This window comes from Contarinia nasturtii, unplaced genomic scaffold (genome assembly GCF_009176525.2).
Source record: "Contarinia nasturtii isolate CC-2019 unplaced genomic scaffold, AAFC_CNas_1.1 Cnas_scaffold_1699, whole genome shotgun sequence".
NCBI classification, from domain to species: Eukaryota; Metazoa; Arthropoda; class Insecta; order Diptera; family Cecidomyiidae; genus Contarinia; species Contarinia nasturtii.
The window spans coordinates 2,306,847-2,329,705 of record NW_022199032.1 but is presented as its reverse complement, the minus strand read 5'-3'; the positions used below and the strand labels follow the sequence as shown (position 1 = coordinate 2,329,705).

At 33.7% G+C, this 22,859-nt stretch overlaps 2 protein-coding genes across 3 annotated transcripts in view; both read left to right on the top strand.

Moving 5' to 3' along the window:
• Positions 1 to 527: 527 nt before the first annotated feature.
• On the top strand, positions 528 to 10,664 carry LOC116346917 (gelsolin). The gene is made up of 15 exons (XM_031777213.1): positions 528 to 687; positions 2,740 to 2,841; positions 3,925 to 4,105; positions 6,809 to 6,883; positions 6,968 to 7,072; positions 7,144 to 7,231; positions 7,314 to 7,607; positions 7,670 to 7,812; positions 7,875 to 7,952; positions 8,016 to 8,112; positions 8,180 to 8,574; positions 8,827 to 9,144; positions 9,219 to 9,581; positions 9,813 to 9,938; positions 10,430 to 10,664. Exons 2-15 carry the CDS (start codon positions 2,756 to 2,758, stop codon positions 10,487 to 10,489), a joined length of 2,409 nt encoding a protein of 802 aa, XP_031633073.1. The 5' UTR covers positions 528 to 687; positions 2,740 to 2,755; the 3' UTR covers positions 10,490 to 10,664.
• A 3,650-nt stretch (positions 10,665 to 14,314) lies between these two features.
• LOC116346806 (limbic system-associated membrane protein) overlaps positions 14,315 to 22,859 on the top strand; it is a 323,959-nt gene continuing 315,414 nt past the window's right edge. For both annotated transcript variants that reach the window (XM_031777028.1, XM_031777027.1), the window contains exon 1: positions 14,315 to 14,946. The gene's annotated coding sequence lies outside the window, so the exon portion shown is untranslated. The remainder of the gene's footprint in view (positions 14,947 to 22,859) is intronic.

Here is a 22,859-nt window from a genome sequence, read left to right as displayed (position 1 = left end):
TAAAGTATTTTTGTTTCGATTCATCAATGCGAATGTTATCATTAATTAACAATAAAAACGATGACGGCGACGTCGGCGATCAAGACGCGCGCAATTTTATGAGTTAAACTCATTGAGATCAAATAAGGTTTAGGCAAGATGCAAATATTATGTCTGTCATTGTGCGCTATGGCCTATGTAATTTCTATGCTTTAACTATGTCCATGTGTGTATTTTGCGATGCTATTCACTGAGTGCAGTGCTTACAACCATGAAAATGTCAAACAAACACATGAAAAAAACACAAACAAACTCAAATAACGTTAATCTACATAACATTATATTGACCGACAAATTTCTATGAATTGATTAATTGCGATACACTACGTTAGCAAATAACTTGAAAGAGAGTTTTGATTTTGTATTTACGTTTTTAACGAGAAAAAAAAGCAACCACAAGCATTTTACTTAGCACACTATCGTTTTAACGCCTCATAATCAGCCAAAATAGTCAAATAAATAAACCATAAACGCTATTATACATCTTATTAATCGGTCAGTTTATTCGAGTCGTTGTCACGAACTGGTCGAGCAAAATTTACGAAATATTTTCGCAAGTGTTTTTTTTTGTATTTTACTTTGTTATTTGTATTCCATTAGTTGTGCACAGCACGCAAAATCTCTGGCTTCATTTGCGAGGTTTAAAAGGTAAAAACAAGTTTTTTTTCAATTTTATATTGAATTTGTCATGAACGAACGACGCTGGTTTATAAAGATTTGTTCGTTTTTTTCGTATTTGTGAAATTAAGTGAAATGTTGTTAATTGTATTTTATTCTCAATTTTTAAGCAATAAAATCTTTTCAGACTTGTCTTAATTGAAAAACACATTTGGCGTATTTAAATCAAGTGAAAAAGTTGATAACATTTGAAAGCGAGCTATACTAATGTGAAAATATTCGCGTAAAATTGTTTAATGGCAAATAAAATCATAATTAGATTTTTTCAAATACTATAAATGAAGTCATAGTCGAGTTCGACACATGTTATTCAGGCCAATTTGCCGGAAAAAGTGTACAAAACTAGGAATCCCAAGTGAACAATAATACCTTTGTCCGATGGAATTGAACATTTACATAGAAAAACATTCACTATTACTGTGAATACTACTAAAAAACAACAAACTATTTTTAATATATTTTACAAAAATTATCACCTAGAGAGTGATGAAACCAATTTTTCAGTCAATTTTTCAAATTTATAAATTGACAAAGTCCTCGAAATGTTGACGACTTTTGTTGCTGTGAAAGAAGAGATATTGTTGCCGGTAAAAAATGGAATTGTCTTCGGTTTTGTACGAATATATTAAAATTGATCAATGTCAAAGATATTATGGCTGTATATTTTGTAATGTGATTAATTGTCCGAGAATGAATGTGAGACTGCTCTCGAAATTCCACAAAAGTGGTGTTACACATACAGAAAATTCCAATTTTTATATGTTGGTGTAACATTTCAATAGAATCTCATAAGAAGTCTCAAATTTATTCTCGAGCATTCAATTGTTTCAGGCGATGTGTTTGATTTGTTTATTAACGTATTTACTCATTCAAGCAACAATTGGCTTTGACACCGAACAAGCCATTAAAAATGCCAAAGTGGCCTTAAACTTGATCATTATGCGGTTAATAAAAACGACCAACACCGAAAAAAAGAGACATTACTTGAGAAGCATATGTTTTCATGTATTTTTCAAATGACCTTGACGCAACCAGAATTGATTGTCATCGTATTACGTTTATGAGCCAATTCAGAAATCCACGTCTTTTCACTCTCGACGAAATACAAAAAAAATTGATTTCAATAGTTGTAACTGCGTCGAAAGTTGATACGATTTAAAGTCGACATGCTTTTTAAAGCGGCTAAATTATATTACTTTGCTGTAACATTGAACACCATATAATCGGAAACGATACAACAGTAGTTTTTGCTGCTGCTCAGTCATTTGGTGTCTTGAAAACAAAAGTTGAACTATTCGCACGGCAGTGAGTCATCAAACTTGTGCATGCGGGAATGATTATAATACAATATCGTTACATTAAATTGTTCAAAAGAATAAAGATACGCAGTTAAGGTGCATTAGCGCAAAAACCGTATCTTATTCAAAAGTTAATAGAATTCCAAGGTTTTTATTTAACTCACATATTCGAAATGTTTTCAATTCTCAACTCAAATGCTATCGCATATAGCTGGTTGTAAAGACTGTCTTTTAAAGACACATTTCGACTTGATCGGCATATATTTTTTTGGCCAGCCAGTTTAAAAACAAAAACAAAGTGATTCAACAAAAGTCACACTACTCTCGCCGAAAGAATAATTCGCAGAAAAAATTCTGTATCATCTCAACACATTAATAATAAAAAATGTGGTATAATCTTGTTTTGTGTCGGTTTTGTCATTATTTTGATTAATGTAAGAATTCCCAATTGACAAAGTTTCATTGACACCGCACTTGAAATAGAATGAGCGAATCCATAGTTGTGTTGATGATTTGTTACGTTGTTTTTATTCATAAAAAAAAGCGAAAACTTAAGCATGTGTATCGAAAATACATATTTGTATACTTTTGATTTTTTTTTTTCATATCTACCATACGAGAACGCATATTCGTTCAAGATAAAAGTTTGTGTATATGATCGTTTTTATCGCTATTTTTATTTCTCTTTGTTGTTTTTCTCTCTCTCTTTCAACTCGATAAATAGATAAATTCAACCGAAAATGATCGAAGCCGGTGTTTTGCTGCCTTCGTGCGCGTTCGACAGCGTCAAGCGGCGGCCAGTTAGTCGCGTTGCAGCATTGTGCAGGTAACAGTATCATTTGTTAGTTTGAGCTAAAAGAATAAAGAGGTGCCGAACATAAATTCACTGAAACTACACAGTTACGGAAAGTTAAACAACTCTTGTACGTTTATCGTTCTAAAGTAATAAGTATAAAAACAAAGTGCATACGCAAAACAATTGTGTTGAACATTATTCCACGGTTATCAATTGAGGTATCTCATATTTTTAATTAAATATTTTTGTATATATTTTTTTTATCGTTTGTTTGCGATAAAACCTTGTACACGAACATTGACGTTTCACATTCGAACTCGAATTTGAATGAATAATTGTTATTGAAAATTGTTGTAATTGTATCATATCATTTTATTTTCTAAATGTCAACCTTTTATCTGTGACACTAATTACCACACCGAGTCAAAGGCATTGACATTTTATGTCATTTTGAAATTTTTTCTTTGCCTTTTTCCCATTTTCAAACCAAAAAAAAAAAAATTCTCGTGTAACTGTAACGTTAATGACCAACTTAAAATTATTACTCAGCGAACTGTGAAAATAACGAAAGATATGTTGTTACAAAAAATAGCCCACGATTGAAGTGATAATATGCTTTAAACATTTTAATTAATTAATTAAAAACGCGACATACTCCGCAATACATATGACTAAGTGTGGCCAGGAAGTTTCTCTTTTTTTCAATTTTCCCTTTGGTCTCATGATTATTCCTGTTTTGTTTTCAACTTTAGTTCACTGGCTATACTGGAATTGTCGGTTTGCGTGTGTAAAACCCATTTTCTGAATCTGAAAAATGATTCATTTGATAATCTTTTGTAACAACCTGCAAAATATTGCTTAATATGTGTATGCATATGTATAAAGTGTATTTGTCTCGCCACCATTCGCGTGCATCATTCACATGTGGGAAATTCACTAAGGAAATGTGAAACATTGGTTTTTATGTCAAATATAAGCCACACCGATGACGAACCGAATATTTTCTACTCGCCGATTTTGGCTTGGCACCGAAATTAACATACAAATTGATTTAGTAAATTGCATAAAACACAAATAAACAAACTATATTTCATTTCGTTTAACCGACAACAGTTTGCTATTGGTGGTGTCATTGACAAGAGACTGTTTTGCAGCAACGACTACAGGACGGGATAGTGTTATACCGACAGCCAGAGGAAATACACAAGGAAACAAAAATACAAGACCAACAGTCATGCATCCTGCATTTCAAAATGCTGGCAGAGCAGCAGGACTAGAAATTTGGCGTGTTGAGGTAATTTTCATCACATTTTTAAAGCAATAAATCAAAGATAATTTTTAAAAAAATTCCGAGATGTGAGAACGAATGAGATGAAATGGAAAAAAAAAAGATTCCATCAATCCACATGCATTAAAAGAAATTTATGAGTTTTAATTAGTGGAACACATTTGCATGCGAATTCAAATGTCATTTTGAGCGGAGTTTATAATTCATTGCAAATATTTTCTTCGGATGTTGTGCACAAAATTACCGTTGTTATACGGGTAACAAATAGATGATCTGTGAAGTGGCAAAGTCACACTTTTGTAGGCGATCAGAAATATTCTACAGACAAGAATTCATCGACTTGATTTTTAGACAAGAATTCATCGAAATTATTCGACATCGAAAACTTTCTCAATATGAACAATTTGAAGATCAAATGAATGAGATTTTTTTTTCATACAATAATTTACTGCATATTGATCACGTCGCTCATATTTTTTCGACAATCAATATTTGGAATTAGAGAAACAAATGAACAAAATCTCGGCTTCCGATACCTCTGCCATTTGATACATTAAAACTGAGATTCCAACTATGAACGTTTTGGTGGAATTCATCATGATTTTTTTTTCGCTCATAAATAGTTACTCTACTTTTCATCTGTGGATGCTTCAAGTCATTTAAATTTTGTTGTTGTTCTTCAAACTCAAAATTTTCGGAAAATACGAAATTCCCAAAATAGATGCATCTCTGATGACATATGAGTTTGTTTCATTTCAAATTCCGAATGTTGCCTTATGGCCTGTACGAACTTTTATTGCCGGCAAGCAGCAAGTCGAATGTGTAACCATTTCGATAAACGAATATTAAAGTAAAATTAGCATTTGTTTTTATGTACATTTCATTAAAATTTTATCTATTTTTTTGTTCGTTTCCAATTACTGTCGCTTTCGCTCGATTACAATCAGCATTTGTACGTCTACCCTCGCTCACACAACTAAATTTGACACACATGCAAGCACAATTTTTCGGTTCGTGTTCGACAAATATTCTAAGATATGTGCTCGATCCATAGGCTCTCCGTTCCTCTGTCGATCGGTTAGAGCATAACTCTTTCTTTTTAATGTTTTCATTTAAAAAATAGCTCTCGTTTCACTGAATAAAATTCACAATTGAAGACAAATCGTTTTTTGCTTTGTTAAATATGAATGGCAGACGTTTCGATAGGGATTTTTTTTTATTATTCTTCTTTGGTGTGTTAGACAATTTACTTCAATGGTGGCTTTTTTCTCGTTGAATGTTTGTATGCGATTACAATAATTGACTAAGCGTTGACTAGAATAGCGTATGTAGGTGTATAATTATAACCAATTTCGCAAATGAAATGTTATGCTACGCTTCATCTTGAAACGCTCACATTGTTTTGGGTTGAATGATGCCCGATCAGAGAGTAAAGAGGAGAGAAAAAAAAACGATCGCGGTAAATAAAAGCGATGAAAACTAAAAACAAAATTGATATATGGATTGTTTTTGTTTTTATTTTTATCTTTTATCGAACGCTCGAAGACACAAGCAAATTGAAAGAAAAAATGAGTTTTCATTTTCACAGATGAACAACCGGCATAATTGTTGTAAAAAAGTACACGGCGTATAACACTTATGATTTGCGCAACAAAGCATTGATTTCTTCTTCTTCTTCTATTTTTTTTTCTTCATTTTTTGCACACCGTTTGCACCATGAACAAATCCAATTTTCAATTGAGCAAATAAAGAAAATCGGTTAATTCGATAGCAAAAAAATATATATATGGTTAATTCGAAATTAACATACACAATGGCAATGCCTATATGCAGTAATCGCTTACTGATCGAAAACATCGAAAATGATATAAACGGTTATTTAAGAATTTTCATTTTTTTTTTATTTGAAAGCAACGCGCTAGAAAAATAAAAGCAACGGACTTTCGAACATATACCATAAATACGCGATTCGACCAGAGGCAGCGGCAACAGTAGCACGCAACTATTGATTTTGACTGCAGTCGTGCTTACGATTTGTGTTACGCACTGAATATCTACATATGAGATGAAATGCGATGGATAAATGTCGCAAGCAATTCATGCTAATATACTACACGGTGCTTAGCTTACGACGTCTAAAATAGGCTACTTTCGTTTGGAAAATGTGCGGAGGAAAAACAACACGTTTTAATTGAGTCGAAGCCGAGATCACAGAAGATCCATTTAGATACCGTATACGACACATCATGATCGAGTTTCGTTAATACGAGATAAAAAAAACATGGGCATTTTTAAATCAAGACGCTTCGGCAGTAATTTGTTGTTTTGCAAATTATTCATAAGCATATTCATATTCGGAGAGATCTTGAACAAGCACACTCATCGAAAAAAAACACATCATCTTATAAATAATTCATTCGCTCATATTTTGTAAATCAATATTGCGCGCACATTACATTTGACGTTGTACATTAAATCAGCTTCGAAAATCAATAGTCACTTGTGAACAACTGATTTTATTTCTTTGATGTACTCGATTTGATGATCTTGTTGTTGGTTTTATTTATATTCGATTTTTACAAGCCGAAAAGTAAATAAACACGTTATAAATTTTGCTTGAAAAATTATGAGAAAGTTTTCACATTACACGAAAACCGATATATTTTTGCGTAATTAATTTTTTTCTGTGTGGATATTTTTATATTACAGAATTTTGAACCAGTCGCTGTTCCAGCTAGAGACCATGGAAAATTCTTTACTGGCGACTCGTATATTATTTTAAATGTACGTATTAAAAATGCTCATAATTTGCGTCGACTTTATGCCCCGCATTCTTATTACCACATCGTCGGCATATTTTATTTTTAGACCAAAGAAGACAACAAGAAGCGCTTGTCATGGGATGTGCATTTTTGGCTGGGCTTGGAAACGTCGCAAGACGAAGCTGGTGCAGCTGCGATTCTAACCGTACAGGTAGGTTTTTAACAACCTTTTTTTTTCGTTCAAATCGTTTATTAATGATATTATTCTAAATCAAATCAAAGTTGGATGATTTGCTTGGAGGTGCTCCCGTTCAATATCGTGAAGTTCAAGAACATGAATCGGCCAAATTTTTGGGATACTTTAAAAATAGTATGTATTTTCTAAAATATATACATTTTATCGAGAAAAAATGGAACAAATTCACCATCAATAAAAAAAACCTTTCACATAGGTATTCGATATGTTGCTGGTGGTGTTGCAAGTGGTTTCCATCATGTCACTACAAACGATGATAGCCAAAAACGTTTGTTCCAAGTCAAAGGAAAGCGTAATGTGCGCGTACGAGAAGTTGGTCTCTCCGTTTCAAACATGAACAAAGGCGATTGTTTCATTTTGGAAAGTGGTCGAGATATTTACGTTTACCAGGGACCAAGTTCAAAACGCGTCGAACAATTGAAGGCAGTTAGTGCGGCAAATCAAATTAGAGATCAAGATCACAATGGTCGTGCTTCTGTGCATATTTTGGGTAATTGATGTCATGAAATTGATAAATGTTTTGGAAATTTGACGAAAACTGTTTCTCTTCAGATCAATTCAGTAGCGCTGACGATAAGGAAGAGTTTTTCCAGATATTGGGAAGCGGGTCACCAGATAAAGTTCCAGAAGAATCAACATCCGAAGATGATGCTGCATTCGAAACAAAAGATGCTGCCGCTGTCACCTTATACAAGGTTCGTTTGACAAGTTCTATATTTTTTTCTGTTGCTTTACGATTTTCGTTTTACAACGCAAGGTAACCGATTCGGCTGGCACATTGAAAGTGGAAACAATTTCAACAAAACCAATTCGTCAAGAGATGCTCAAGAGCGAGGTAAATATACGACTTATTCTATAATGAACGTACAAAAATTTAAACGACTCTTTTTTATTTCAGGATTGTTTCATTCTGGATACTGGTAGTGCACTTTTTGTTTGGGTTGGTCGTGGTGCCACTCAACAAGAAAAATCCCAATCAATTGTACGCGCTCAAAGTAAGTAACGGACAGAATTTTTCTTTTTCAACCAAAAATTCACCACTATTGATTTTATTTGGTTCAGACTTTATTCAATCGAAAAAGTATCCATCATGGACACCAGTGCATCGTATTGTCGAAAACGCTGAGACAGCACCATTCAAGCAGTATTTTGCAACATGGCGTGATGCTGGCATGCAACATAGACGTTTGATTCGTGCTGCCAAAGATATCGACAACGATTCGGGCATGGAAGATGAAATCGATCCAAATGAGATTCGCGCATTGAAAAAGAGCGGTGGTCGTGCTATTGGTTTTATGCCTGACAGTGGTGAGGGTAGCATTGAAATTTGGCGCATCGATAATAATACACCAGTTGCTATTGAGCCATCTGGCATTCTATTCGGATCGAAAGCATATGTTCTGAAATATCACTATAAAAATGCTAGTGAAGAAGGTTTTGTCATCTACTATTGGCAAGTATGTATAAGTTTTATTATATTTTATACAGTAGAAGTTGGGTTTTACCTTTGCTATCCGAGATTTTCAATTTTACACAGAGATAGACAGAAATGAAAAAGTTAAAACAAAAAACTTTTCATTTTTGAAATCATCCCCTCTCTGAGAAGATTCTGAGCTAGCTCATTACCGAAACATTTTTATACATTTTTCAATATATTTTATTAAATGAATAGACAAAAAAATATTTATTAAAATGCACATTGAATTTAGGGTAAAAATGCATCGAATAAGGATAAGGCAACATCGGCAATGTACACATCACAATTGGATCGTGAACTGAATGATGTAGCGTTGCAAGTGCGCGTTGTGCAAGGCTATGAGCCACGACATTTCTTAAAAATTTTCAAAGGCAAATTGATAACATACATAAACGATGATGCTGCTGATAAAACCCATTTGTTCCGTGTTCGCGGTACCAGTATCGATGATGTGCGAGCCGATGAACGTGACCCAATTGCTGCATCATTACAATCGGACGATGTGTTCATTTTACGAACACCATCAAATGCATTCATTTGGAATGGACTCGTAAGTGCAACGAAGGTTTTTTTCAATGGCATCGACCTTTATACGCAGATGTGCTATCTTGATCTATTCTGTAGGGCGCTTCGAAATTCGAAAAAGAAATGGCTTCTGTTGTCGTTAATGCTGTTTCTGCAAATCGCATTGACGCACAAATAATCAATGAAAATCATGAGCCAGATGAATTTTGGACGGCACTCAATGGCAAAAGTGATTACGATACCGAACTTGATCCACCGGGAGCACCATTTTTGGAACCACGTTTATTCCATTGCAAATTATTGTCGAATGGTAAATTGCGCGTCGAAGAAATTGACGATTATCAACAAGACGATTTGGATGAAGATGATGTTATGATTTTGGATGGCGGTGATGAGGTTTATGTGTGGGAAGGAAATGATTCAAGCGAAGAAGAACGACGCAAATCAATTGAAGTGGCTCATGTAAGATATGCCAATAAACAATTTCATTCAAATCGTTACTCGCTCTCATCGAATCACAATCACAGACATATAACAAATAACATCTGAAAAAATATCAAAATATACAAAACATAACCCTCATTGTCATAAATGTCATTTTCATAAGACTCATACTCACAAACACACATTTGCCATCCATATTTTATATCATTTCGATGTTTTTTTTTTAAATAAATTTTATGGCGCTTGCAGCAATATATTCACAACGACCCATCGGAACGTTTGGAGGAAAATGTTGTCATTGTTAAAATTCGTCAGGGCAATGAGCCAAGAAGCTTTAAACGTTTGTTTCCCACATGGAACAAGAACATGTGGAAGGTTAGTAAAAACCAATAAAAATAAAAACGATATTCTTCGACCCTGAAAGTGTGTGATAAACCATTTAACTAATTGAAAAGCAACAACAAGACAATGCTGATTATTTTAAGTGTTATCAATTAACCAAAAACAATAATGAATGATCAACCTTTTTTTACTCAATTTTTTAGTAATAATAACTGAAAGAAAATATATATAATCGCTACTGACAAGTTTTTTTTTTGCTGTGCCTTGACATTACAATTTATGTTATAACAAATGTTTAAATATATTTACTAACTAAAATATAATTTTTGAACGAAAAAGACTAGAGATGTATAACGAAGCCGTTTAATTAACAACCTAATTTGGCATTAAAATTGTTCTATTAACATTTAATGTGAAAGGAAACGGTTGAAACTAATCAAACGGTTGAAGTGTGCTAAATTAAACGAATCGAAATTGAAAACCTTTTTCTAATATTGATTTATAAATATATATGCCAATTCCAGTCTCGCCCATCATACGAACAATACAAAAGAGAAACATTGCAGAAGAACACACTAAAATGAAACACAAAAAATGTGTGTATGTGAAACTCAAGACGATTGATTGGAATTTAATAGCACATTATCAAATATGCATCGATATTTATTGATTTTCTTCAAAAAAAAATGAAAAATAATTACCAACAACAGCAAAATGTTACCAAATTGAGCGCACATTGAAATAAAAACTTTTGATAAAACAGAATAAATTGTTTCTATGTATAATAAAACTAAATTAAAATCTATGTTTAAATCAAGTTGCGAAACTTTTGAGCTTAAGTCCGCTGACGCCATCTATTGACGAAAAAGTAAGTTAATAAAATGAACAACGAATTAAGTCCCCACCATAGTCACAAAATCAAAATGAATTTTGGCTGGAGAAATTTGATGTAAAAATTACAGATTATATATGGGTAAGTCGAAAACCAAGTGAAAACCGCACACAAACAAAATGATCTCTTGTAATATCAACAATGCAATTCATCTTAGTCAAATATGCCATAATAGATGTGTTGCGTGCAATGCAAGATTTAATTTTATATGTTTCATCAGCACGAGCACAGCATATTTGATTTAAACCGAATGCACACCATTTAGTCCGGGTTATGGTGTGCGGCTCCAAATGGCCACTTCTGTTTGCTGTGGAAACAGTTACAGGCCAATCAACAGCATGTAGCAGCCTAATCGCGCACTGAATATATGCATCATTTGTGCATGGTGAGCCACCAATTATCTATATATATATATTTAATAAAATGAGAGAGAGACGACCAAAACGATCAGTCATTTCACTACACATGTGAGTGCGAGCAACAAAAACAATGGTTGTTTGCGATATAAATTCCGTTTTTTTTTCTTCTTCTTCGTACGATTCAAATTTCAAAGTTGCAATTGTTTAACACAAAAAAAACTGAAATTATTTTGTTTATGTTTCGAATTAAGTGTACTGTACGGATTTTGCCATTGTACTCTGCTGGGTGCATTTCATTGTTTGTCGCTCAAGTGATAAATAGTTGAAGTTGGGTAAAACGATTTCGCATGCATGAGCGTAATTAATTAAAAATCAACGACAATAAACAATAGTGGAAAAAAGGTCGGGCACACACACAAATACATAGCTGCATGCAGTAAATAGAACAGGAAAATGAAATAAAATGCGATAATCAGTTCGCTAAGTTGTGTATACGGATTGTGTTGGTTGCTTTGGTTTTTTTTTTCTCTCTTTTTCGTTCATATTCAATATTTTATACTTCGCTTGGATTTGGCGAATGCATGCAATTCAGTATTTCACATTTCAGGTTTTTTTTTTGAATTGTCGTTTTGCCACTCGATTCGCTGTGACAAAATTAAAAACAAAGAACACATAGCGTCAACGACAACGATGACTATAAAAAAACACACACAAAAAATGTCAAATACAAGACAAAAAAATTATTGTTGATTTTAGATTTCCTTGCATATTTACGAGATGTATTTATTTGGGTTAGAGAGAAACGATATTTTTGCGTCAGTGTAATGAAAATATGTTTGGATGTAATGGCCTGTGTTGTGCACGTAAATAATTTTGTTGCACATAAAGTGGGTAATAATTTGCTTTAATCGTTTATTTATGTGGCTAAATTAGGTTCAAACTCTGAGCGGTTTTTTTTATCTTGGCGCTTATTTTTTGTGTCCCTATTCGTAACTCATTATTGTCGTTGAAAACCCGTTTTGCATTCAAGTTGTTAGCACATTAATTCAAAAAAGTCTTTGCAATGATTTTAATTACAGATTAAGAACTTTGAGTAAATTACGATACGATTTATGGTTAAATTTTCATATTTTAGTTGGATCCTGATTTGTTTTCAATTTTGTGATACATAAAAGGATAAAACACAAGAATCACATTAGCAAAGCTAATTTATATTTTATTCATTGAATATATTTTTATATTTTCGGTTGAACGTACCGATTTTTCTGTAATAATAAATGAACCGTCCCTCTTTCTAATGCACATAGGGATGAATCGAATGGTTGTGAATGGAACACAAAAATTCTCCAGTAATAATGTTCAGTCTCCGCCTAGTTCCTCTATTCATCAATATCACACAGAAATGGCGTAACCATTCGACACGCTATGCATATGCACATCATATCAATTCATTGCCCCTGCTGCAGAGTTCATTTTCCCCTCAACAATGTTTACGTACGAATGCTTTGAATTTCGAAGGAGCACGTGAATATCATCACTTCGAAAAGGTATATCAGTTGTGCGCAGCTGCACTGCGTCGATGAACACACGTCCAAAAATGCATCAAATAAACCTTGCATATGGATGGATGGATGGATGTGGAACTAGATGTGCTATTTAGAATTTGTTAATAAAACGGAATCGTAACCGAACCGAAACAATTTTTCAAGTGGATTGAATGAAGTAGCTACAGGAGCAACTGTTATTATTCTTATTGTTGTTGTTACTGTGCGCTCGACGTCGTCTCTGTTGCCGTTGTCGGTCGTTGCTGCTGCCGTTGTCGTTGTCGTCGTTGCTCCTCTCTATCCATTTCCAATGTTCTATCGTTGATACTGTTGTTATTGTACCACATGAGTAGTAGATGTTTGAAATCAACAACGCGGAGGCTCTGAATCAACGAGTGGTTTCAGTCATTTCGGATACTTTCATTCATCCGGTCGAGTATTTTTCACGCTGTCGTCATTGCCCGTGTAAGAATTTACGTAGATTTATCAGCTCATTTCAGCTGTTCATCGTACATTGTGTGACAAATATATATGTATTTTTTTGCTCGTGATAACAGTCCTTAAGTTGAATCCAACACTAAATTAATTGAAGAGAAACGAACGAAAACTAAAAACGAAAAAAAAAATTGTCCGTTTTTTCTTCTCTTTGCACTCTTTGCATAGAGAGAATACGAAATTTGTTTCTCAACGGATTTTACATTGATAAAAATTGAATTACCGGTTTTCGATTAACTCGGCCAAAAATCGAAAGATTTCCATGTGCTCAATTTCATGCAATCGTTTGAATGTCCCGAAGTTTTGAAGTTAAAACATCAGCAAATTGAAACGGAATTTTCACCGAAATTAGTTTTCGGTCTATTTGTGTCATAATTTCCGTTTCAATCACCAAAGCAACACACCGGTAATACAGACATAATATTTTTCGTTTCGATTAAAAAAATCGCTTTCCGACCGTTGTGCAAGTTATAAGTCAATCAAGAAAGAAAAAAAAATTTTGTTTGGTATTTACCGAATGCAAATTTCTTCAGTGTGGTAAAAGCAGCAGAGCAAAAAAACGTAGGTGGTGTGCATATAGTAAATTCCATTTAAATCAAGCAAATAATCAGCTGTAAAAAAAGAGAGAAAAAAAATCGCTTTTTTATTTCCTTAAATCAAGAACGGAGAGAGAAAATCAAACAAACGAATTTCACGCGATTCTTTTTTGTCGCTTGACATTTTTTGTTTCTATCGAGAAAGCCGCAATACATTCACTTCCACATCAGTGAACATTTTCCAACAATTTTTGATTCGATCCGATGGTAAAGTGATAGATTTTCAACCAAAGAAGCAAACGAATCACATTTTTTTTGGCGAATTGAAAAACGAAACAGCAAACTAAAAAGTGTGAAAAATAGAGAAACAATACAAAAAGAAAATAAAGTAAAAAAAGAACCGATCAAGAAAAAAAAAACGAAAGAAGAATGAGTTAAACGTAAGAAAGGAAAATAAGGACGAAAAGTCAATAACATTCAACAAATGTTTATTTGAAAAGTGTATGCATGAACAAACAAATCAATACAAAGTGAAGAAGTCCAAAAGAAAACGACCAGAAAAATAATACAATAACAATAAACAACAAAAAAAAAATTAAAATTGCCCCACGACCAAATAAACAAATATTCAAACAGAAAAAATTGGTTTTTTGTTTTATTGAAAGAAATAAAAAATCGAAGCGATAACACCTTAATCTATATTGAGCGCTGACAGATAATTCTCACCATTTTGCAACAAAGTTATGATTAAATGCCAACACTAATCGTTCAGTGTAATCAGTTTTAACATAAGCACTTAAATGTTTTTCATGTTTGTTCGTTGTCACTGATATTGCGTTCGCTTGATGCTAATAGGAAAAAAAAGTATAAAGAGCAAGAGCAGTAATAAAGTGCTGATTCCGTGCACGCCACTTTTAACATCGTCATAAAATCAAATACCCAACAAATTGCTGAGCACTTTTTTTTGCCGAACGAAAATAAATCCAATTAAAATCCATTTAGAAGAAAGACGGAAAACTGCAAAGACCAAAACCAGTAACAGAAAAAAAATATTTATAGCAAAGAAATCAGTGTGACCGAACTACTGTAGTTGATTGCTTTTATTTGAACACAAACACACACAAAAAAAAACATTTGGTGTAAATCGAAAGAGGATAATAAAAAAATTGTGTGCAGCCACGAAAAATCACGGACCAAAGATATTCATCGAAAGTGGTGAGTTTTAGCTTAGTGTTTTTTTTACTCTTCTCACTTCTGTTTTTAATGGTTTACTACGTGTTAAATTTAAAATGGATTGAAATGGAACAACTGTTAATCAGGTTATTTATTCGCTTGACACAGAGGACATTTTCGTTGGAATCCTTCTTTGAACAAAATAAAAAAAAAACGCTGAAATTTCTTCGACGCGAAAAGACATGAATTGATTCTACATGAACTCAAGTTGAATTGTCCACTTTAAATCTATGGCCATAATAGAATAATTTTCATTCAATTATAGCTCAAATGATTTAAAAGCCCTTGCCCCAACCATTCCTTTTCCATTCTTTCATTTTAATTGATGCTGAGAATTCTCTCTGTTAGTCTTTTTGTGGCTTAAAACTTAACTCATATTTTCCATCCATTTCTTTTCTGTTGTGGTAAAATCCACCATTCTTACCGATGGCTATGGTGCAATAGCAGCACAATGAAGTAGTCAATAGATGAGCAGCACAAAAAAATAGAAAAAAAAATAAAATAATAACAACAAAAAAAAAACGGCGATGACGATGAAAGCGATAGAAAAAGTTGTGAAGAAAACAATTTGCATTCAGTGAGATTAAAGCAAGTAAATTTACCCATTTCCTGTACACAAAATACTTGTTTGGTATCAGGTATTCTTCATGTACTCTTTCTGTGTCTTACTCTTTATATTTTTCTCTCTCTCTCACGGAAATCGTTTAGCAGATTCAGTCTTTGTGATCCTTCATGCATACTTTGTCGATGCATAGTTGCAAACCATTCCACAAAATTAATTTTTCCATTTTTTTCTTCACTCTGTTCATTCTTTCTTGTATTTGCAACTAGATTAGTTTTCTCAAAGTTTAATTTTCTTCCTTGACGTGTTTAGTTCGCAATACACACTGAACTTTTAAATGGATACCGAACCAAAGCTGAATTGTCGTCTTTATCTTTGATATTTGCGCCTATTTTTTCTATTTAGTTTGTGGATGAATCTTGTTGTCGTATGTGCGAGATTGAACGATTTTCTTTATGCTTTGCGCTTTTCATACATAATTTTTGTTTTATTCTCGTGGTATTTTTATTTTTTCTTCCTACATTTTTTTCTGGATTTTTTTCTGCTTCATTCTTGTGATCCTCTTGTGCTTTTTAAAATATATCCTTTTGGTATGGCAGTAATTTGCGTTACACTTTTCATTTTTGTTTTGTTGTCTTATTCCCCAAAGAAAATTCTGTTGCTATTATCGTTTCAAACATAGCAGTATCATGAAAAATGAAGAGCCGCAGGGTTTTGCTCTATGCAAAGAAATACGGTTAATGAAGAAAACAATGCGAGGGCCGTTTTTAGCGATGGTGCATGCGACCAAGTGAACAGTTCAAAAGAAGTTTTCTTTGTTCATTCTATTTATCACCTTTGCTCAACGACTTACCGGAGACAAAAAAAATGAACAGTAAATAAATCCATGGCTCTTATCAGGTGCAATCATTTTTTTGTGCCTCAATCACTCGAATACACTCGACAATTCTCAAACAGATATCTAAAACAGTTGCAAATTTCTTTTGAACACAAACTGTAATGAGTCAACCAATCAATTATCATTATGAAGTTTTTTTTTGTCCTGCATTTCATTCTGACAAAAACATTGTGCCTGTGAATAAATTTAACCAACGCATTTGTCTCGTTAGGAATTCAATTTTTTTTTATTTTGTTGGTTTTCAGATATAGATATAGATTCTGTAGTTCCACATAAATATAATTATTGACAGATGATTCCAAAATTATACCAAAAAAATATGCAGCAGAAAAAAAATTGTTCGCTGAAGAAAAGCGTAAAATGCACTGAAGCATTCAAATATTCAGACAAAGTCCCACATTTTGATTAAATGAACAACTATGCCAAATATTTTTTTTTTTTTTACTTGAACAGCACAAGTTAGAGAGAGAACGAAAAAAAGTGAGTAAAACGACCAGTTTCTCAAACATTTCTTTTACGCAAAGAGTCTGTAAAAAATGGCGATAGTATTTATCCGCATTTAAGTTGGCAGTCAAATGCGTTCACTTTTTTTTTACGAAAAAGAGTTATAAAGCTATCATCAGTCGATTGAAAGAGAGTAAAAATGTTCATTCTATACATAGACAGTTTTTTTTCTCTTCCTTTCTATCTCTCGTTTCCATCACATGCATGCCTCTTGCACAACTACAGCAAAATTTATGGAATAAAAGTGCCAAGTTAACGTGTCAGTGCATACTCTATTAAATAAATAATAAGCGAAACCGAAAAATGGAACGACACATAAACTACGATATAGTTGAACAAATGTTTCCACATGAACGCAATAATAACACAAAATCAAAAGAAAATTGTGAACAAATGGAACACGGTATATACCGAATATGAGAATAATAAGCAGAACTCAAACATTTGAAGAGTTTTGACGCCAAAAATAAAAAATAAAAGAGAAAGCATACAAACACAGGAGAGTGTATAAGACGAAAATACAAAGGACACAATATTTGTACTTAATTTTCAATTATTTACCGAATGTATTCAATATTAAGTTCATTATTGTTTAATCTTGTCGATTTCAATTTTTTACATGAATGACTAGGCGATCAATGGAAATTTGCAAATTCACTCTGAACACTCGCCGTTTCCATTCTCTTTTTCATTTCTCAACATGTTCGCTTACAATAGAGCATGGAAAATGGAAATATCCTCGGAATTAATTACTCAGCATTAAAGATGGTGTACCATCGTGTGTCGAGCATTGTATGCTTGCCTCTGTCGAATTTATATTCGAATTCAATGGAGAAGAAATACACACTGCCAAATGTTTGTCGCTGCTTTAAATTTGTGCAAGGTCATATGTCAGTATTCAACGTAATGCCCATCAAATCTGTCAACAAAAATGCGACGACTTTCAGTTTCAGTCAAGTGCGTAGCACATTGTTTTCGTTGTCGCTGTCGCTTTTTTCTTCTATTTTCGATGGTGTGTGTGTTTTTTTTTATTTTATTGATGATGTGAAAAATGTGTTGTTCGTGTATGGTGTGACAAAAATGTGCAGTGCTCGATAGAATATCGAAATATACGTTGAATGTACGTTTATGAGTTGGCGCTAAATAAGGTCTATGTACCGCAAATTATTACAATGTATCCAAAATCGATATGGATTTTCATTTCGGTTGTGAAATATTGCCTCTTAGCTGGTTCTCGTTGGAATTACTTGGAATTTTATGCTTCGTTCGTTCGTTGACAATGAGGACGGCAACGACAGAGACAACGATGAAGATAAAAACAGGCATGGTGGACTATTTTGAAATGACGCGTCCAATATGTAAAACATTTCATAATGTTTTCAACCGCGCGCGTATATTACCGCGCCAACTATCGATTGAATTTGACAAACAATGACGAATAACATTCATGTTTATATTGTGAATGGATGACTGGCACGAATCATCGAAACATAATGGTAACAAAATTGAATAGTCCTGAGCCCCTGATGCCGTTGTCGTTTCGTAACAGCAACAGCAGCAGCAGGAGCAGGAGTAGCCACATCAACAGCAAAGTCTACAATGACAGCGACTAAGTTGTCTTGTTCTGCCACTTCAGTCGATTGATGATTGAATCGTCTATAAAAAGAGTCTGCCATGACTGGGTTGGCGCGTTCGCATTTATTATACACTCGTTCGGTTCTTGATAATTTTTCAACAAAAGTGCTGCTATAATTGCTAATCCGATTATTCGCCGTTTGCCATTGCAATCAAAAAATAATATTTATTTAACATTCACATTGACAAAAAGGTGTTTACGACGTAACATCGCAAAATATTCCCACCTTAATATAAAAATATATTAGATTCGATTGAGTGTGCTGTAAGTATTTGACTATTCGTTGATTAATTGTCGTCATCCATATCTTGTTGTCTCATGCAGTATTATTCCATAAATAAGGAATAATGGTGATGATTGAAACGTAACCCGGTACACTTCGTTGCTCTTTGATGGGTATTTCGATGAGCGAGAAAATTGAAGAAAATAAAAGGTAGAATTGAACGAATCAATTAATAATAAACTGAATCGACACGAAAAATTGATAAAAATGGACATTGAGACACTGTCTCCCTGAATCGATGTGTGTTTCATTTTGGATGTTCGTTGTGACTTTTAATGTCGATTACATTTTTTCCTTCTGTTTTTGTCGTGTATGTGTCTTGTTCTGTTTTCCTCAATCCACAATGTGGATTGTGGCAATGGACTCATGTGATATGATGAGAAACACGTTGTATGTGTGAACTCTTATCCAATTGCAACAACCAAACCATTTGAAGAGCTTTGCGGTTGAATTAAGGCACAACATAATCCGATATTTTCATGCGGCAAATCCGAGAGACACTGAAAATGAAAATGAAACGTGCTTTGTGAATTTGATATTGCTTATCACTCTTTAGCAGCTCGCTGGTTACTTTTAATCCACTTTGACTCCGTCGGGCTGGTGGAAAAAAAACAAAGCACTTATTCACCAAATATTTATCTGACATTGTCTTGAGTTGTCAACATAGTACCAATCTGTCTACACTCGATATGGTGATCATGAGCACACGGCTCTCTATTTCTGTCATAACCTATGACCAAATAAATGTATGTGCACCAGTATGCATAGGTCTTTCTTTTCTCATTTCTATGACAAGATTTAAAATGAATCTCAAAATGTGCGGATGTAATTTTTGAAATAAGAACACGAAAAAAAACATATTAGTTTTTTCTCAACAAATCGAGACAAATAGATTGAAGATTATGTTCAATATCATACTGGATAAAATCACGGAAAGTTATTTTGTGCACTGATGGCAACACGGAGATAGTGAGGGTGTGAGAGCAGCATTGAGAACGAGAGAAACCTAAAAAGAAAGAAAGAGATAGAGAAAGAGTTGAATCGTGTGCAAAAGTGCCATGAAATATTTTGTGTAATTTTTTCAAATTGATTATTTCTCTCATTATGCGTCCTTTTCCAGATAACCTCATCATTTTTTGCTATTTTGCATAGGAATGAACGCATTCAAACAAATAGATGCATGCACGAGCACAACGATCTTTGTCTCCTTTACACTTTTCACTCTTTCGGCACTTGTCGTTTTTTTTTCCACCACTCTCTTTCTCATTTCATTTGAACCATTGATGGTGATGCTGTTTGGCCGGTAGCCAAAATCAAAGAGTTGCATTCGCAGACGAAACCAAAGCAATAAAGAGCCAAAAAAATGAAATTGATTGTAATAATAATCAAAGTGTATTAAGAAGAATGAAATGTGAGAGAGGCAATGCAGACTTAATACCATCGTACATTTTGTGTTTTATGATCGAGAATATTGCCAAAGGAATAAAAATGAAATTTTCTACAAAAACAACAAGAACCGAGTATAAAAGACAACAAAAAAACCCGAATGGAATGGAGATCGATGACGTTACCAGCAGAACATTTCACTGAATTTTAATGAAAAAGAACGAAGCGAAAAAAAAAACAATCGTTCGATCAATTTCACAAACATTTTACAATTTATTCTGTTGAAATCAATAGATTAATCAATCGTTTTATTGATTTAGGAAAAAGTCCAAATGAAATGTCGACGCAAATCAAGCGATGTACATGAAATGTGATTTGAATCGATTTTAATTTGACACAAAAGCCTCGAGTTAAATTGAAACTATTGTGCTTGATCAAAAGCTTATACTTCAAGAATGAAGAAATCGCAGCCGCAAGGCATTTGACATTTATTGCCCGAGTGAAAAGAACAAAAACACAAAATACAGAACGAGAACATTCATGAATATTGTCATCAAAATACCATTTGAATTTACCACAAATGAACCAAATTATTTTCATCTAAACCGCAGGATATTTGGTTTTCCTTTTTTCAAGACATTCTTTAATTTTGCATCAATATTTGCTCGTGGCTTTATCAAATGTTCAACCGAAACACAGAACCTGGCAGCTCTTGTTTTTGCATCTTTCGCTTTTACTTCCGCTTTTTGGCCCATGAAAAGATGATAATGATTGGATCCGAAACTATTTCACCATTTCGAAATGTACTCACTTCACTGCTGTAATCTCTAATAGACTATGTCTTTCTCTCTCTCTCTCTCTCTCTCTCTCTCTCTCTCTCTCTCTCTCTCTCTCTCTTTCTCTTTGGGTTTTTGCATGTAAATACATTTTAAATGACAAAATGTAGAATTATTTAGTGTTATTTGGCTTTTGTATGATGATGCGAAACAATCAAGAATGCTTGATTCTCATTTCGATTGGTTCAATTTGATTATTTCTTTTTATGCTCATTCTAATGGTCCATATAAAGTGCGCCACCATACATAGAAAGAATGTGACCAAAGGGAACAATGACAAGATGTATGTACAGTATATTTCTAGCGGAAAATGCTGTTTTTTTTCTTGTTCTTTTGCTCGCTATGTGAATCAGTTGGTTGTGCCAAAATGTTGACTAAAGTGGCCAGTTGATAATTTCAGGATAATTTAACAATCAAATGCATATAAAAAAAATATGTGAATTTAAATTGCAATTTTGTACGTCTCATTCGCTCCTGCTTACATTTTCGCTTTTCCCACTCTCTCTCTCTATCTCTCTTATGTGTACACATACTTTTCGCATGGTTTTATTGAAACGTGAATTACACAATGAAATGTATCTTTCCATAGATTCAACACATTCTATTAAGATGTGTTTTTTTCTTCTTCACATTTCCATTGTACATGTGTTTTGTGTGTTTCTATTTTTACATTCTTATTTCTCGTTTTTTTTTCACATCATAGTACATATATGGATGTGTTGCGTTATTGTAGTTGTTGCTTTCGTTATTTTATTTATTTAAATTGTTGCCGAAAATGGAAAACCAATTTTCTGAAGAACATGCGTTGGGACAGTGTCATCGAGAGTTTGTGAATATTGTTGAGATTGAATCACACAGCCACACACATACAATGGGATGAGAAAGTTGAATAGAATGTGAAGGGCATACAGTGGAATGATTGGAATAAAAGATAAAATCCGTTCAATGCATTGTTAGCATATCTTGCAAATTTTACTTCAGCTCGTTCATAGTTGTACACCCTTTGAATGCACACATATCCGTGGATCTCGTAAACATTTACCTCTCACTACCTACCACACCCCCGCCCCCCAGATGGAGCATCACAGCCACTACCACCACAACCGTCTCTTTATCTCTCAACCGTAGATGGTATTGTGTGGTTCCCATATCATACATGTCGTTCGCTTTCTTACTCTCTCTCTCTCTCTCTCTCTCTCTCTCTCTCTCTCTGTCTGTCTCTCTCTTGTTCTCTTCCTTTTCAACACGAGAATATTCTGCGCTATAGTTTGCATCGTTTGTTAGCATTTTATTCTGATTACATTTTCGCACCGCATGCAACATTGAGCGAACCGAAAATCAGGTGAAAGTCTTTGGAATAGTGCCATTTAGAACGGAAACGATAGAACGTCATCAACATTTGAGCACATATCGTATTACGGCTGAAAAATGCTGTTGAATACGATGGCGAGCACATGCAAAATAATATTGAATTTTCATTTTATGTGGATGACATTTTTCAATAATCAAAACTCGCATCGATTTGATGTGCACTGAATCACACATGGAGAATATTACATTTATGCTTCACTCACAATTCTCTTCGTCTTCTTTTCTTTTTTTTTTTTTTCATTTTTCCCTTATATTCTTTTGAATGGCTTTACCAAGATCCTTACATCTTCGTTTTTTTTTAAATAAGAGAAGAGAAAAAAAATAGAGAAGAAATCTGATTACAAATGGAAACAAAATGGAATGCATTGTGTGGAGCACACGAAGCGCCTACAGCCATGCACAAGAGAACAAAGTGTGTA

Bases quoted from the DNA above. Each gene is read 5' to 3' on its own strand.
- LOC116346917 (XM_031777213.1), top strand. From the start codon at position 2,756: ATGATCGAAGCCGGTGTTTTGCTGCCTTCGTGCGCGTTCGACAGCGTC. The intron at 6,884-6,967 runs GTACGTATTAAA...TTTTATTTTTAG, and splicing joins ACTCGTATATTATTTTAAAT to ACCAAAGAAGACAACAAGAA. The intron at 9,939-10,429 runs GTTAGTAAAAAC...TGCCAATTCCAG, and splicing joins GGAACAAGAACATGTGGAAG to TCTCGCCCATCATACGAACA.